We start from the raw sequence: 17,670 nt of genomic DNA, 5'->3' as shown, positions 1-17,670 counted from the left end.
GGGAAATTGTTTTAAAATTGGATGCCAGCAACAGTGGTCGTCGTGGTAACGGTTTGTTTTCAAATTTGAATTGACTTGGCATTGACAGTCATCTGTCACGCATAACAGCGATTTTGTTGAATTAATCTGTTAATATCAAACTCGGCACTTGCATCGACTTTGCCTAGCACACTCTATTTGCAGTTGACGTGTATGCTGGGAAATTTCAACGACAAACGAGAAGCGACTGCTTATCCAAGTTTCGAACGTTTTTCACTCGGGATTTCTAAGATCACAATAAGGGAAATGAAACTATCTCAAATAATTTTCAGAATTTGAAATAAAATTTTGAAGGGTACGACAGCAGAAAATTTGTTTTAACTTTTAGCTTCACTTCCCTTGAAAATTAATTGTAAGCTGCGATGATGCCGCAAAATTCACTTTGTAAAACTCGTTAATCCTAGCTTCCTATAGCCAGATCGTTGTTTGGTAGTGAAAAATAGGTTTTGATAGGGATTGAATACAAATTTATTGAATTTACGTTATCTTAACAGAACTTGTGCAGTGCAATTCGTAGGTATGGTGTATACTAACTTAATTCTGAGACAACGTTGCGGATGAAAATCGGAAATTTATTCCCATCATGATGTGTGTGTGTGTCCACATTTAATTAATGCACCCTCGTCGTTATTATCTTACAGCAACGGATAGCAAATAATAAGCGATAAAATAATATGTGAAGCCAATATGCAAGAGAGTAGCTATACCTGTCCCGCATATTCTGCATCACACAAATGGTCAACTCCAAGATTCCCCAGATCAATCATCAAATATTTGATGACAGTCAGATCCGTCACTGGTGGTTTCGGTTCGTTTTTTATTGTGGACGCTCAGTTTTGCATTATTTAACTTTGTGGGATGACAAATTTGGACACACTGCCTTATTTGGCCCCCCAGTGATGAGTTCACCTCCAGGATCGATCATTTTGTAGACGAACGGATGAACGCCGTGCAGTGATCCAAGAGGGAAGTCCGGATGTTGATAGACAAATTATGTTAAGCAATCTGAAATAACTTTCAAATCACCCTGCCGCATGTATTTGGTGATCAGTCCCAGTCCTTTTGTCACTGTGTTTAGCGAAAATTCATTATCTAGATCTGTGTTTGATTGATAGTGAAAAATTAGCTTTTGATACGGTTTTTCTTAAGTTATTGGGTTGTTGGTTATGCAACAAATCTTGCTGAATGCATTTCTGAATAGGAATTTTGCATTACAATTCAGATTATTAGAGAATTTAAAATAGATTGTGTTATTGGTTACGTAATTGCTTCACTTGAGACTTAAGCGTTGATATTGTTCAGCCAAGAAAAGCAACAAATGACATTGAAATTTCAATGACGAGAATGAAGAAAGCGCTAGCTAAATCTCCAAGGTTCAAACGTCTTAGGTTTTTTTTACTGGTTTTTAAGAAGATTTGTTCCTTAGAAAATATTTTCCGCGCCAGTTCAAGTCCAGTTTGGTATAGCTCCAATAATCTAAATAATGAAAATGAAGTAAAAAAAAAATAATACTTGTCCCACTTCCAATAATTCCATATTTTTACGAATCCTTTTGATTGACTGAATTTCTGTAATGGCTGGGTTTTTCTGAGAATTAAACCTTAAAATTCCCAACCTCTTATTGGCATCCCTATGTGGACCCGACGAATTAAAAAAAAAATCATAAACTAAATACCGGTATATTGCAGATGAAATTCGGTTTTTCTCTTCTACCAGTACCAATCACTTTTTCAGATGATAAACAAGAAAATGTTTTTTTTTTTGAATTTAATTTTTCTTCAATAATTTTTTAATATGATTAAAAAATTAATTATTTCTACTAAACTAATCAAACAATTTTTATGTACATCACTATAGGCACAACACCCCGATGCAGCTTTTTGAAAACCAGTTTCTTGATCGGGAATGAAATATTCCGGATGGCGACGAAATATGTCGCCCATTTTCTTCAACGGCCCGCTCGTGATGCTCTGCTCCCAAATGAAAAAGATCAACGAATGAAAACGGAAAAATCTTCCGCAATGGAACCGTCATACCAAAATCATCTCGCGACCTATAAACCGTCAGCTACAACAGGGTAAGATAGAACTTCTTTTCCCATAACTTCTATGCTATCACCGGGTGAAACGCTCATCTTCCTAGCACCTTTTTTGGGGGGAAATTGTTGGGGAAAAAATTTAGTAGAAAAATATTTAGATGGGCCAGAAGAAACTTACGATTGGTTGAAAGGATCTGATGGTCGATAGAATTGAGTTCTCCTCAGTCAAAGCGGGAGTAAGTTGTCAGGGCGAAACAAATTGCATCTGCGTTTTTATTGTAATATAGAACAGGATAGGGAAATACTCTTGGGAATATTTTACCTCAGGCATTCCGAAATTTACTGTAGAAATAAAGAGTGTTCGAGGTGTGCCAGCCACACGTTTAAGAAGAAAAAATAATCACAATCAACATGATTGTCTACAACAAAATGACCAGTAAAATCTAAGTTCTCAACTGTTGGGCTCTAGGAACTACTGGTTTCATGTACTATGGTACCTTGTCTCACAGCTTGGGCCTTTCACTAATAACGCTGCGCTAAGAAGTGACGAAGTGACTAGTTTAACTGATTGTCTAATCAAGTATAGGTGTCGAAAAGTTTAACTTTCCACAGTCAGTAATGTAACACGTTGCGAACAAAGCACGATGGTCATGTCAATGCCATGTTGTCCGGCCTCTGTTGTCGTCCAGTTTGAATTGACAAATCTTGATGTCGATGTATTTTTGAGCTTGAATCCAAATGGAACGTGTCTTCTTCTGTATGTGTCCACTTTTGATGTTACCCAGTCGTTATTCATCTCATTACAGAAACGGATTACGTTTATAAGCGATGAAATTAATACGTGAAGGCAAATGCAAGAGAGTACATGTCGGATATTCTAGAGAAGTTACAATTCCGAGATTCCCCAGACTGTCCCCAGATCAATCGGCAAATATTTGATGAGCTTCAAACCCGCGTCATTGGTGGTTTCGGTTCGTAGCTCATTGTGGACGCGCAGTTTTCTATTACATCGAACTGGGTGGCATGACCAATTTTGACACATTTGCTTTGTTTTGCCCTGGCAGTGTTTGGGTTCACCGCCGGATCGCCGGATGAATTATTTTGTGGATGACAAGCTCAGGGAAATCTGATGTCGATAGGTAAATGATGTTTGAAGCGATCTGCAATAACCTTCCATTCATCCCGCCGCGTTTGGTTGAAGATCGATTTTCAGTTCCTACCGGTACTTTTCTCACATCTCAATTCAAAAGTGAATGACGTCCAGTTTGCGGACGTCATCAACATGTTTTTACCAGGTTTTTACTCTTCTTCAACGATGACTTGCCTTCATGGATTCGACACTCAAAAATCCTGTGGCGTAATTAATGAAGCGTTGGCCTTTGGATCAGAAACAATTCTATCCCTGGCAGGATCTATTGTTTGCATCGAAATTCTTTTAGACATTAGTCTAAATGTCTAAAGCGGAGTGCAAGACACCGACAAATTATGATATAATCTACGTTTATTGGCTAAACATGTAAGTTTACATTAATCAATTGGGAGTACGAGTAGAGTACGTTTTTAATGAAAATCAATTCGCCCAACAAGTAATTTGTTGTTCAATTCAATTTAAATCAAATATGAGGTCTTTGGTATTAATGCACAATGATTTGGTTGCTAAAACACGGACCCTTTGTTAGGTTATGCAACAGTGGAGTGCGTGAACATAGAGGGTAAAGATTGCTAGCCATAAGGTGATGGGGTAGTACCTTCGGTTTTCCAATATGGGTGCAGTGTGCAAAGCATAGTCATCGATAATAAGCGACAGCGTATTGTTATTGTTATCTAAGCGATCAACGTGTAACGTTGAAGAGGCTGAGAATCCAAATATAAAATCACAGCAAAGAGATAAGCATCATTATCCACACATCTTTTATGATAAAAATTAGAATGGCCATTAGGTGGATTATAGTATAGGAACGGCTTGATAGTGGATGCAACGGGGATCTCCTCAGTCAATGCGGTAGTAAGCAAAGCGCTGATTTCTTTGTCGGCAACACCAATACAAATCAAAACATGAGGAGCTATTGTTTATCAGAAACTTGAAAGATTAAAAAGAGTTTGGTAATTACTTCAAATTATTTTTAAAGGGTTTGATGAAATTGATTGTTATTTAACGGATCTTGTTGAATGCAATTCTTGGCTGGAATTCCATTAAGACAACCAAAAATGCGTTTGTAATTAATTATTTCTTCATTAGTTACGGTACGCAATTGCTTCACTTTTGTCGTCAAACGTCTAAACTGTTCGGCTAAAAAAGCAAGGAATGACATAAGAACCCCAAGACTAAGGATAAAAAAGGCACTGGCCAGATCTTGAAGGTTCAAGCGTCGGAGTTGTTTCGACTTATTTTTCTTTGTAGTTTCGCAAGGTGACTCACCAAACGAATATTTCTTGCGCCAATGTCCAATGAGTCCAGTTTGGTACAGTTCCAGGATTCTTTGATAAATATTTGTAATTAGTTTCCAAACATGAATAGTACAACTACGGTGATTTACCCTTTATTGATTGAATTTTAATGAATATTGCCCTTTCGAAGAATCAGACCACAAAGTCCATAATTTTTTATGGGTTTACCAATGTGGACCCTGCACTTTCCAGTTTCCCGGAAATCCTTGATCAAGCGGAATTTAAAATAGTTTACCACCTCGTAGAATAAGATACAAAATGAAGCCATTGTTCGTCAACTAATGATAAATTTCAATTTACATCATTATAGGCACAGCAACCCGATGCAACTTTTTGAAAAGCAGTCTCCTGATCAGGAACGAAATTCTCGGGATGGCGACGAAACAAGTCGCCCATTTTCTTCAACTTCCCGGTTGCGGCGCTCTGCACCCAAATGAAAAGACTTGATGAGGGAAAACTGCAAGAACTAATGTAATGAAAATAATTGCAAGACCAAGATCAATTCGCGGCCGAGTCCGTCATCAAGTGCAAGGTAAGCGAGAACCCCCTTTTCCATAACTTCGATGCTATCTCCGGGTGGAACGCTCATCTTCCTAGACGTAATGTGGGCCGTGAGTGTTCCGCTGTAGACGTTGACCATAACCAAGGCAAACAGGCACCAAACACCAGCCGTCAAACGGAAAGATATTCGTGATTGCTGGTTTGGTTGCCAAAACACGGGCCCTTTTTTAAATAATGGAAACAGAATAGTGCGTGAACACCTCTCGGAGTTCCGACAATTAATGCTATTAGCGACTAGCTGTAGAATGGTTTATACCTTGGTTTGTCAAAATAGCTGTAGCGTACAAGACATCATCACCAAATATTAAGCGACCTCGTCTTCCTAACCAAACTCCCTTGGAACGTTTGATTGTTAGTATGCGTCGTATTTCTAGCCATGAAATGCGGAGGCCTCTGTAATTATCAGGAATATAATGTGTCAAATAATCAGTTCAATTTTCATCGAAAGATTCCATTTACTTAAGGCAGGAAAAAGTAAAATGATATAGCTTAATATATACCTCCAGCATTCCAAATTTCAAGAGATGCTGATGAGAATTCACAAGCCATCCATTTAAGTGGAAAAATAGAATTGGAAGCTTCATACTGTATTTCTGGTTCGGCCTGTGCATGAAATTCGGTAGAAACCAGGCCTCCAACTGGATTTAAATATCTTCCTTGAATCTTATATAGGCTAGCCTAGATTTCTGATACGAAACTTTACAGCGCACTCAAATTTTAAATTCACTTTTCTGCAAGTCGATTGATGTCCATCATTTCTTTTTTATTTGTTCATTAAAGGGAAATTGTTACTAAATTGAATATGCCAGCAACAGTAAACCTATAGACTTCGCTAGACTTTCAGTTTAGATTGCATATCGTCATGGTTACGGTTTGTTTTCAAATTTGATTTGACTTGACATTGGCATTTGACAGTCATCTGTCACGTCCATTAACAATAACGATTTTGTTGAGTTGGGAGACAGGTCACCCTCCTTTTTGAGCAAAAGATAATCATCAGCAACACATTTTTTTATAGTCATACAATGCGGAGGTCGCACCATCATGTCGATGCAGATTATAGGATAGATAATTTTTCCTAGGAAGATATTTATACCTCAAGTGTTCCGAAATTTAGAAATAAGGGCCGTTGAAGGTGTACTTGCAATATGTTTAGGAAAAGAACAAAAATGTGAAACAATATAATTTTACAAAAACAAAATTACTTTTTGTATAGCGATTCTCAACTATTGCACTCTAAAAATAGTTTTTAATGGAGCAGTTGGACCTGGTGTCTGGAAATCAATTTTGTGTCCAAAAGGGCCAATCAGCGTACAGCCTCTTTAAAATGTTGTACGCTGATTGGCCCTATTGGACACAAAACTGATTTACAGACCTGGCAACGCAGGATGTCCAACTGCTCCATTGTTGCTAATCGAACTATTTTGTACTCATCAATTGCTGTTTTTTTTTAACAGACTTAAAATTATTATTCAATCTTTTCCTAAAACTTTAAGATTATCATTGGTATCAACATTGAAATTTAACACTGTACTTGGTGACATAAATAGGGTTATTCCAGAAACATCTATTCTTGCTTTACTGAAGATGTGGGAAATGTAATTAAATTCCAATTCAACTTCAATACTGACAAGCTTCAGCATCATTACAGTTGAACCCACCGTAGAATCCTCCAAGTAGAACATCTTATTAATAATGTCATTCATTTTTAGGGTTGTTTGACCTAGCCCGTATTTTAACGAAGCAAACAATTTTCTTCTCCTCACATTTTCATAATGTCAGTCAATAACCATATTTGGCTGAATTCACGTGAAAAGAAAAACTAAATACTTGCTTTTTATTTTTTATTTACGATTGAAATCTTAACTGGCGTTGCCGTCATCTAAACTCTAAAATTACATTATTATTTTTTAATGACATAGGCGGGAAAACATATGAATCGCGTGGTCGATTATGTATCGATTACTTAATCGATTCGTTTATATTTTGAACACCGTTGACCTTGACCGTTTAAAAGGCTGCAAATTTCAGAACTCATCACAGATCACATTGCAAAACAGTCTTGAAGCCAACAGGTGATTCCTTGGAAGTTGTCATTGTTTTTTGTAGCTAATGCTCAAATCCACAAATAACATAAGAAAACATCACTAACAATGGAACAAGTTTCCCTGAGACCAAGTTCTGCTAAACAAGAAAAGACTTTTGTCAGTGTGTTTCATGAGCTTTGTAAAAAATTTGAGTTTGGAGTAGCCAAGTATAGCTTGGCGGCTGAGCTTCCCCACAGTCGAACTTTCTTGATGAATTTGACTGTAGACATTTTGGGCATTACAGGTATCACCTTTAATTGCTATAAATTATCGTTAAGAATCTGCAATAATTGAAATTTGATCTATCACCAGTTCAAGGCATTGGCTTAACCAAGATGCAAGCAAAGCATGATGCTGCCTATAAAATGATGTTTCAAATCAGGGAGACTTATCAAGCCGGTGGAACTATCAACACTGTCCCCAGAGTAAAACTCGTGAACTGCTGTGAATGGTTAGTTCATTTTGGTACTATTTTACTTTCTACGGGTCTCTTTTATAGACTTTTATCTTGAGCAGGCTGGAAAAATTGGGAACACTAAAGGAAGACATACCCAAACCACCAACAGAACCAACTCTAAATCCAGCTGAGGTTCTCACAGAATGGCGCTTGACCAGACACAGCACTCTTCCTGAATACAGGGTTGTTCGAACTTCAGGTCCTTCTCACTCCAAAACATATTTTATGACTTGCAAGCTTAGTGAACGTGTCACTGAAGGTATCATCATTTGAAATTTTATTCACGACATTTTTGGAAAACACCTTATTTTTGTATCAGGTGAGGGAAAGTCAAAGCAGGCAGCCAAAAATGACGCTGCCGAAAAAATGCTCCAAATTCTGGAAGACGAAGAGTTGTAATAGCTTTTCCGAGAAACGTGATTTCAAAGTGGGGTTGGATATGGAAAACGATGAACTTGTAAAAATTTGTCCCGGTCAGTTCTTGTATTTAGGGCCTACACATTTTCGCTGTAGTAGAGGTAAAGCAACATTCATGTTGATTGTTTAAATTGAAATATGGACTCGTGGCCTTGTAATTTTGCTGTACGTATGTAAAATATTAACGGTGCTTACCATTCTATTCTTGGACGTTTTCGGGTTTATCACAAAAGAAAGTATCATCAGGGTTGTAGATTGTAACAAGTGGACATCCTCCTAATCGAGATCGACCACTCTTCAAGCACACGAAGAAATGCCGACAATCTCGCTTCTGTTTTTTATTGTTGAATTTAGTAATGGAATTCCAGGAGGGTAACTAGACAAATTCTCACTTTTGGAAAACGTTCGTGATCACCAAGTTGCAGTACAACTACGTCGGATTGAACATTAGGATTCGGAATTACTATATCGAGTCCCGTTAGATAACATACCCTCGCTATTTGTTGTCAAGAACGATTTCAACACCTCAGAAATTTGGCCAAACGCCAAAAACATTTCCAAACAAGTGGAATAATACGGGTTTTGTATTGTTACTCGAATAATTTTTGAAAATAGTCGCAAGGGTATGGCATTTATTTTTGGGTGATTGTAACTAATATTATTGTCTTAAATTATTATTAATGTGATACGTTATATTTTAGGTTTCTTCGTATGGGGTTTGACGAGTTTTAATCGCCGAAATTGTTCGATCGAGAAAGCAAGTAACGAAATTAAAGCTCCAATACCGAGTATGAAGAAAGCGCTAGCCAAATCTTTAAGGTTCAAACGTCGTAATATTTTTGATTTTTTTTTGTCGTTTCACAAGGAGATGAGTTCCCGAGAAAATATTCATTGCGCCAATGTGCAACAAGTCCCGTTTGGTACAGTTCTAGGATTCTAAAAAGCAGAAAAGTAGTAAGTAAGTCGTGTATTTTATATTTTTTAATTGTTTAAATTCTATGGAAATCTGTACTTATGATTTAATGAATTCCTGCGTAGGCTTTTCGTCTTTGTCGTCAAAGAATTTGATCGTTGGTTGTAATTTTTTAGCGCTATTTCACAACAACATACACAAACACCGGAATATTTCCTGTGATTGGCTGACTGTCGAGATCGATATATTGACAAACGCACGTCGGCCAGAGAACATTTGTTTGTAGGTATAAATTATTCTAATCAATCTGCAATAATCTCTAAAGTCTAAATCTCCTTGCAACGTGTTTTTGCTAGTCTCTTAGCTACTGCGTCATTTATTTAATTATTGATTAGGTTCAATAATTGTTTTTTGGCATGGCTGAATCCAAACCACACGTGTTTATCAGCTTTTCCACTAAAATTTGTTTCTGCAATCGATTCTTCAATCCCCCATTTTTTTTTAAGTTTCCAAAGAAAAAGTTAAATTTACATATTCGTCCACATCCGACCTTGAATTTGTTGTATTGGCTTAAGGCCAATGAAATTCGAGCCTCCATTTTTGTTTCGTTAAAAATTTTGTTTTCCGAACCCTTTCCTCCATTTTCCACTTTTTCTGGCCCTTCCTTTCCATTCGTCTGTTTGTTTGCCCGAGTTTGCCAGGACCTGCAGTTCTTCACAGTAGTCTGTCTCGTGGACACGTGGTTATTTGGAGGTGAGAAGAATTTTGAACGACTTGTCACCTTTCCTGTGGGAATTTTGATTGTGCAACCTGATGTGTTTTTAGATCCTGTTGAAGGGGTTTTTACACCAGAAATTCTAAATTTATTCTGCGGTGCCGCGTCTTCAGTGAAAATGTTATTTACGGTGTGCGTGTGTCAACGTACCAATCAAGATTCAGCGGACATGGCCCGGATCCTTTTTTCTTTACTGTAAGTTCGAAATCAATTGCGTTATTTCCGTTTCTCCGTATCCAAAACGCCATTTTTACCGATAGCCTACATTTATTCTATTTAATTATTGCTGCGTCATTGTGCTATCGCAACTATGTGAAACAGAAAAGATGTTGTTAGAATGCCATCCCACTTTTGTTTTTAATTCATTGTGTTCAAAGGGCGTGTTTATTTTTACAAAGGAGTTTGACAAGGAAAACAACGTTATGTGGCAACCAGATAAGCATTACGTAGTTTCCGGGAACGGGTATTTTTTTATTTTTTAGCACGTATCGCCCATCATCGTACGCTGGGAAAAGGTTGAAAGATGGCCATGTGCGTAGCATTCTTTTCATTGACGTACAATCCTTTACCGATTCAAGTCCAACCGCTGGTATTACGAATTTTAATTTGGATATATCGTGATGGGGGATTCACGGAAATGTTTAATTTTGAAATTGGTCGTTTTTTGGACATTATTTGTTAACTGTTTGATAGTTGACAGTTCCCCAACTCGGGTATGTGTTTTGTCATTATTTCTAAAACATTTCACTGACATTTTGAATTTGTATGGCAGTCTATCCTTTTGAATTCGACCGAAAATTACGACACGCAAGCGGCCATGTGGACTTTTGATTTCAATTTTGGCCTTGTCTCAAACACAAGTAAATCGCCCGTAATACTTCGCGTCATTTTGGAACTGCTAGAGTTAAATAACACGTCTTCGCTATTTGCCGTCAGTTCAAAGGAACGATTTCAACACATCAGAATAATCGGCCGAAACAATTCTGATCAAGTAGTTTAATCACGAATTTTTATTATTACTCGAACCGTTTTAAAATGTTTTATTTTTTACAAGGCCAATGTGTCAGTCAACTTTGACCATGTCTACAGCGGGCACTACAAACTCAAAGTGGAAGAGTGTAGGAGTCGATTCAGTTGTTTTCAAACTATTCACGAATCTGATCTTGGTGTTGTTAGTACCGATCTTACTAACATTGATGTCGCTAGGATGAACATTAGCATTAGGACCACACCTACTGAAATTGGGTAATACGAATGCGAAAAATATTGACAATTTTCTTTGCTCATGTCAACTTATTTCAGAGGAATGGACGTTTCATTTGCCGTCCTATATTTTAACGTCTCAAACGCATTCCTGCCGTTTGAGGAATTTATGGTTTCGCTCATTTCTGTTGACGGCGTTCAATCGTTTAGTCGAAGAGTGATTGGCGAAACTAAAGCGGAATTTCGTTCGTGTAGGAACAACAACGACTCAAGCGTTTCCACCGATTGCTATCAACTTGTCAACGGACAATACATTACGAGGGTGCGTTAAATTTCCACAGTACAAAGTTTAATACGGAATTTCAAGTAACAAATTGTTTTAAACTATTTAGATTGATCCTATCGATTCGAGATGCAATTATCAGAAACAAGTTGTCGCCTCTATTAAACGACCTTGCAGGCGATACATTTTTACGAATATTAACGTCATTCCAAGTGGGTTTTTCAGATTTGCTTCAAGCAATGAACTATCGCGTGTCATTGCATTGCATCATTTAGGGCGGTTTTCCAAATTTTCCTTGTGAATTTTTTTTTTACTTTAAGTCATTGACAGTTAAAAATGTCAAACAAGTCGTATCCTTGTGTTGTAGAGCATTGCGCAATTTGAAAATTCCCTTTTGATGTCATCCTGACGTGTTTTTACTCGTCTTCCGTGATCCGGCATTCTAATAACCTGTTTGTGACGTAAATGACAAAGCGGTGGCCTTGGGATCAGGAACACTAAACGGGGAATGCAATGCAAGATAGCGACAAATGATGATATAATTTACTTTTATTGGCTAGATATTCAAGTTTACATTAATCAATTAAGAGTGAGTTACGAAACGTAGCATATGTTTTTAAGGGAAATCAATTCGCACAGCAAATCAATTTCCGGCAAATATCAGGTACCGTTCCAAGCAGTATAATTTGATTGCCAAAACAAAGACAATTGTTTTAGGTTATGTAACAGCGAAGTGCGTGAAAGTTCAATTGGTTGGAATGGTTTGATAGTTTATGTAATGGTATTTTTCTCAATGAACGTAGCGTAACGGGGCGCTAGTTTCTTCGTCGGCAACGCCCTCAAAATCAAAGGTCGGCTGATATCAAATGATTTTTTTTTGTGGGCCACGGAAATCGAATTCCCTTTTAATTTTTAAACAAAAATTAAGGGGCGTTGTTGATTAAACTTTAAATATTTGAATTTTTTAATGCCTTCAAATCTTTTTTTCTGGGGTTTGAAAAAGAATTAATTGTTATATAACGGATCTTGTTGAATTAAGTTCATGGTAGGATTTTCGTATTAAAAAAAGAGAGATTATTAGAACACTTTAATCAAATATTTTTTCATTAGTTACGCAATTGCTTCTTTTGGGACTTCAAACGTCTAAACTGTTCTGCCAAGAAAACAAGGAATGATATCAGAACTCCAATGCCAAGGATAAAAAAGGCGCTGGCCAGATCTTGAAGGTTCAATCGTCGTAGTTTTTTCGACTTATTTTTCTTTTGAGATTCGCAAGGTGACTCACCAAACGAATATCTCTTGCGCCAATGTCCAACAAGCCCAGTTTGGTACAGTTCCAGGATTCTTTGATAAATATTCGTAATTAATTCCCAAACATGAATTGTTCAATTACGAAAACTTACCCTTTATTCATTGAAGTTTTATGAATATCGCCCTTTCTAAGAATCAGACCACAAAGTCCATAATCTTTTATGGGTTGGCCAATGTGGACTCTGCACTTTCCAGTTTCCTGAAAATCCTTGCTCAAGCGGAATTTTAAATAGTTCACCACCTAGTTTTATAATAAGATACTAATTGAAGACATTCGTAAACTATAATAATAAATTTCAATTTACATCATTATAGGCACAGCAACCCGATGCAACTTTTTGAAAAGCAGTCTCCTGATCAGGAACGAAATTCTCAGGATGGCGACGAAACATGTCGCCCATTTTCTTCAACTTCCCGGTTGTGGCGCTCTGCAACCAAATGAAAAGACTTGATGAGGGGAAACTGCAAGAACTAATGTAATGAAAATAATTGCAAGACCAAGATGAATTCGCGGGCGAATCCGTCATCAAATGCAAGGTAAGATAGAACTCCTTGTTCCATAACTATCATACTATGTCTGGGTGGAATACTCATCTTCCTAGCAGTGATGTGGGCCGTGAGTGTTCCGCTGTAGACGTTGACCATAACCAAGGCAAACAGGCACCAAACACCAGCCGCCAAACGAAATGATATTCGTGATTGGTGGTTTGGTTGCCAAAACACGGACCCTTTTTTAAATAATAATTGCGCAAAATCGTTGAAAATGGACATGCTCCCGAAAGTAAATTCTACCTTTTTTGTGGTTTACCTTGGTTTATCAATACGGCTGTAGTGTACAAAAAATAGTCACCAATACGGAACGATTTCGCATTTTTGTTGGAGCCACCAAGGTTTAAGGTTGAAGAAGCGGAGAAATAGATGGTCACCGACACCAAGGAGATTAGCACCATTAACCATACCTATTTTTTTTAGTTTAAATATTACTTATTAGTTATTACAAATGAATTAATAAGCCGTTAGATATATCAAATGTACGATTGGTTGAAAAGGTGTGATAGTCGATGTAATGGGACTCTCTTCAGTTAACCCGGGAGTAAGTAGAGCGCTGGGTTCTTCGTCGGCAACTCCCACAAAATCAAAGAATCGGCTACGACCAGATGACAATAAAATTTGCGGACCCAGCAAATCGAAATCCTTTTTTTTTAAACATAAAATCAGAAGTTATCTGTTATTTTAAAATCTTGTTGAATTTGGAAATTGTTTTTCAATGCCTACTCCACGAAGGAGACGACCGGACGCTCCGCTCCATGAGGCACTTCCGTTCACAATTTGAAGATTACCCGCAATGTTGTTGTTCATGGGAATTATTTTATACCTATTCGTACAGAAAAAATTATTTTAAATCAGAGGAATTCAGTAGATTCATTATCAGATGACCGACTCAAACTTTTGACGTCTTGAGAGCCATTTGATCGCTTCTACCCAACTTCCTTGGTACGGTCCATTTTCGATTCCTGTCGAATTTTTCGCCATGAAATGCGGAGGCCTCTGTTAATATCAAAAATGAAATCTCAATTGCACAATCAGTTAAGTTTCGTTGAAACGATCAATTTGATTTAAGCGGGAGAGAGTAAACGTGTTAGGTGTAATTTGCTATACCTCAAGCATTCCGAATTTCAAAAGATGCTGATGCGAGTTCACCAGCAATCCATTTAATAGGAGAAATAGAATTTGAATTTTCATATTTCTTGTTCGGCCTCAAGTTGATGTGGATGAAACCAGGGCTCCAACTGGATTTAAATATCTTCCTTGAATCTTATATAGGCTAGCCTAGATTTCTGATACGAATCTTTACAATGCACAGCAATTTTGAATGCAGTATTCTGCAAGGAATCAATAAGTCGGTTGGTGTCCATCGTATGTTTTTTGTTGTAGGAAGGGAAATTGTTTTAAAATTGGATGCCAGCAACAGTGGTCGTCGTGGTAACGGTTTGTTTTCAAATTTGAATTGACTTGGCATTGACAGTCATCTGTCACGCATAACAGCGATTTTGTTGAATTAATCTGTTAATATCAAACTCGGCACTTGCATCGACTTTGCCTAGCACACTCTATTTGCAGTTGACGTGTATGCTGGGAAATTTCAACGACAAACGACAAGCGACTGCTCATCCAAGTTTCGAACGTTTTTCACTCGGGATTTCTAAGATCACAATATAAGGGAAATGAAACTATCTCAAATAATTTTTAGAATTTGAAATAAAATTTTGAAGGGAACGACAGAAAATTTGTTTTAACTTTTAGCTTCACTTCCCTTGAAAATTAATTGTAAGCTGCGATTACGATGCCGCAAAATTCACTTTGAAAAACTCGTTAATCCTAGCTTCATATAGCCAGATCGTTGTTTGGTAGTGAAAAATAGGTTTTGATAGGGATTGCATCAAATTTATTGAATTTACGTTATCTTAACAGAACTTGTGCAGTGCAATTCGTAGGTATGGTGTATACAAACTTAATTCTGAGACAACGTTGCGGATGAAAATCGGAAATTTATTCCCATCATGATGTGTGTGTGTGTCCACATTTAATTAATGCACCCTCGTCGTTATTATCTTACAGCAACGGATAGCAAATAATAAGCGATAAAATAATATGTGAAGCCAAAATGCAAGAGAAGTAGCTATACCTGTCCCGCATATTCTGCATCACACAAATTGTCAATAACTCCAAGATTCCCCAGTTCAATCATCAAATATTTGATGACAGTCAGACCCGTCAGTGGTGGATTCGGTTCGTTGTTTGTTGTGGACGCTCAGTTTTGCATTATTGAACTTTGTGGCATGACAAATTTGAACGCACTACCTTATTTGGCCCCCAGTGATGAGTTCACCTCCAGGATCGATCATTTTGTAGACGAACGGATGAACGCCGTGCAGTGATCCAAGAGGGAAGTCCGGATGTTGATAGGCAAATTATGTTAAGCAATCTGAAATAACTTTCAAATCACCCCGCCGCATGTATTTGGTGATCAGTCCCAGTCCTTCTGCTGTCACTGTGGTTAGCGAAAATTCATTATCTTAGCTCTGTGTTTGATTGATAGTGAAAAATTAGCTTTTGATACGGTTTTTCTTAAGTTATTGGGTTGTTGGTTATGTAACAAATCTTGCTGAATGCAATTCTGAATAGGAATTTTGCATCAACAAATCAGATTATTAGAGAATTTTAAAATAAATTGTGTTATTGGTTACGTAATTGTTTCACTTGGGACTTGAAACGTCGATATTGTTCAGCCAAGAAAAGCAGGCCAATGACATTGAAATTCCAATGCCGAGTATGAAGAAAGCGCTAGCTAAATCTCCAAGGTTCAAACGTCGTAGGTTTTTTGGTCGGTTACTCGACACTTTCCATTTTCTTGAAAATCTTTGCCAATGCAGAATTTCAAAAAATTCACCAACTAAATATTGTTAAGAAATTCAATATTCTTCCCAAACTAATAAGCAATTTTGGTATACATCACTATAGGCACAACACCCCAATGCAGCTTTTTGAAAACCGGTTTCGTGATCATTAGGAATGAAATATTCCGGATGGCGACGAAACATGTCTCCCATTTTCTTCAACGGCCCGCTAGTGGCGCTCTGCTCCCAAATGAAAAAGATTAACCAATGAACAACGGAAAAATCTTCCGCAATGGAACCATCATATCAAAATCATCTCGCGACCTATAAACCGTCAACTACAACAAGGTAAGATAGAATTCCTTGTTCCATAACTTCGATGCTATCTCCTAGCACCTTTTTTTTTGGTGGGGGGGGGGGGGAATTGTTGGGGAAAAAATTTAGTAGAAAATTATTTAGATGGGCCTGAAGAAACTTCCGATTGTTTGTTACGAAGGGTCTGAAACATGGTGGATAGAATTGAGCTCTCCTCAGTCAAAGCGGGAGTAAGTTGTCAGGGCGAAACAAATTGCATCTGCTATTCTGCTTGTTTATTGTAATATACAACAGGATAGGGAAATACTCTTGGGAATATTTTACCTCAGGCATTCCGAAATTTAGAGGGGGGCGGGTAGGTGAGTCGGATAAGGCGTCGCTTGGTGATCGGGGGGCACCGGAGACCTGAGTTCGACTCTCCTGGTGAGCATAGTTGCTCCCATACCCGGGCACTACCACTACACATACAATACAGATCTCTTCCTACACAGGCCACTAGTTAGTAAAAATCGTACACAATGATGGTACTTCCATCCCCCTCCTTGGGGCTCCTTCCACACAATACAACACTTACACTGCTCACGCCATCGAACAAAAAACCATAGCAATCTACTATCGCCGGTGCGTAAGGTCATCTAGATTAGAAGACCAGTCTGTGAATAAAGCAGACGGCACCAAAAATACAAATACAAATACAAATTCCGAAATTTAGAAATAAAAGCTGTTCGAGGTGTGCCAGTCACACGTTTAAGAAGAAAAAAAAATCACAATCAACATGATTGTCTACAACAAAATGACCAGTAAAATCGAAGTTCTCAACTGTTGGGCTCTAGGTACTACTGGTTTCATGTCAAGTACTTGTAGACTACTATGGTACCTTGTCTCACAGCTTGGGCCTTTCACTAATAACGCTGCGCTAAGAAGTGACGAAGTGACTAGTTTAACTGATTGTCTAATCAAGTATAGGTGTCGAAAAGTTTAACTTTCCACAGTCAGTAATGTAACACGTTGCCAACAAAGCACGATGCTGTCGTGGTCATGTCAATGCCATGTTGTCCGGCCTCTGTTGCCATCCAGTTTAGATTGACAAATCTTGATGTCGATGTATTTTTGAGCTTGAATCAAAATGGAACGTGTCTTCTTGTGTATGTGTCCACTATTCATCTCATTACAGAAACGGATTACGTTTATAAGCGATGAAATTAATACGTGAAGGCAAATGCAAGAGGGTACATGTCTGATATTCTGGGAAAGTGACAATTCCGAGATTCCCCCAGACTGTCCACAGATCGAATCGGCAAATATTTGATGAGCTTCAAACCCGAGTCAGTGGTGGTTTCGGTTCGTAGTTTATTGTTGGACGCGGAGCATATCTAACATCGAACTGGATGGTATTACAAGTTTTGAGACATTTGTCTTATTTGG

At 37.8% G+C, this 17,670-nt stretch overlaps 3 protein-coding genes across 4 annotated transcripts; 2 read left to right on the top strand and 1 right to left on the bottom strand.

Annotated features, from left to right (window-relative positions):
* The first annotated feature begins 6,483 nt into the window (after positions 1–6,483).
* LOC124210419 (interferon-inducible double-stranded RNA-dependent protein kinase activator A homolog A-like) lies at positions 6,484–8,249 on the top strand. The gene is made up of 4 exons (XM_046608475.1): positions 6,484–7,417; positions 7,486–7,624; positions 7,690–7,889; positions 7,950–8,249. Exons 1-4 carry the CDS (start codon positions 7,240–7,242, stop codon positions 8,027–8,029), a joined length of 597 nt encoding a protein of 198 aa, XP_046464431.1. The 5' UTR covers positions 6,484–7,239; the 3' UTR covers positions 8,030–8,249.
* Positions 8,250–9,685: 1,436 nt separating this feature from the next.
* LOC124210418 lies at positions 9,686–13,069 on the top strand. Of its 2 annotated transcripts, none has more exons than XM_046608474.1 (5): positions 9,686–9,930; positions 10,508–10,726; positions 10,790–10,980; positions 11,038–11,260; positions 11,331–13,069. In XM_046608474.1, exons 2-5 carry the CDS (start codon positions 10,553–10,555, stop codon positions 11,520–11,522), a joined length of 780 nt encoding a protein of 259 aa, XP_046464430.1. In that variant the 5' UTR covers positions 9,686–9,930; positions 10,508–10,552; the 3' UTR covers positions 11,523–13,069. The 2 variants fall into 2 exon arrangements, with proteins under 2 accessions (XP_046464430.1, XP_046464429.1); XM_046608473.1 differs by lacking the exon at positions 9,686–9,930 and adding an exon at positions 10,289–10,448.
* LOC124207996 (glutamate receptor ionotropic, kainate glr-3-like) lies at positions 12,328–14,275 on the bottom strand. The gene is made up of 9 exons (XM_046605673.1): positions 14,192–14,275; positions 13,980–14,080; positions 13,808–13,907; positions 13,568–13,726; positions 13,341–13,491; positions 13,031–13,260; positions 12,838–12,960; positions 12,625–12,773; positions 12,328–12,565 (listed from the first exon to the last, which is right to left on the bottom strand). Exons 1-9 carry the CDS (start codon positions 14,273–14,275, stop codon positions 12,328–12,330), a joined length of 1,335 nt encoding a protein of 444 aa, XP_046461629.1.
* Positions 14,276–17,670: the final 3,395 nt, after the last annotated feature.

Source organism: Daphnia pulex, chromosome 2 (assembly GCF_021134715.1).
Source record: "Daphnia pulex isolate KAP4 chromosome 2, ASM2113471v1".
Classification (NCBI taxonomy): Eukaryota; Metazoa; Arthropoda; class Branchiopoda; order Diplostraca; family Daphniidae; genus Daphnia; species Daphnia pulex.
The sequence above is the reverse complement of the archived record's forward strand: the minus strand, read 5'-3'. Positions and strand labels throughout refer to the sequence as shown.

Coding starts and splice junctions, on each gene's coding strand:
- LOC124210419 (XM_046608475.1), top strand. CDS start 7,240: ATGGAACAAGTTTCCCTGAGACCAAGTTCTGCTAAACAAGAAAAGACT. Junction 7,418..7,485: donor AGACATTTTGGGCATTACAG/GTATCACCTTTA, acceptor ATCTATCACCAG/TTCAAGGCATTGGCTTAACC. Junction 7,625..7,689: donor CTCGTGAACTGCTGTGAATG/GTTAGTTCATTT, acceptor TATCTTGAGCAG/GCTGGAAAAATTGGGAACAC.
- LOC124210418 (XM_046608473.1), top strand. CDS start 10,356: ATGGGGGATTCACGGAAATGTTTAATTTTGAAATTGGTCGTTTTTTGG. Junction 10,981..11,037: donor ACCACACCTACTGAAATTGG/GTAATACGAATG, acceptor AACTTATTTCAG/AGGAATGGACGTTTCATTTG. Junction 11,261..11,330: donor ACGGACAATACATTACGAGG/GTGCGTTAAATT, acceptor TAAACTATTTAG/ATTGATCCTATCGATTCGAG.
- LOC124207996 (XM_046605673.1), bottom strand. CDS start 14,275: ATGAAAATTCAAATTCTATTTCTCCTATTAAATGGATTGCTGGTGAAC. Junction 13,727..13,807: donor CCGGTCGTCTCCTTCGTGGA/GTAGGCATTGAA, acceptor TTAAAAAAAAAG/GATTTCGATTTGCTGGGTCC. Junction 12,961..13,030: donor TCGCCCGCGAATTCATCTTG/GTCTTGCAATTA, acceptor ATTTGGTTGCAG/AGCGCCACAACCGGGAAGTT.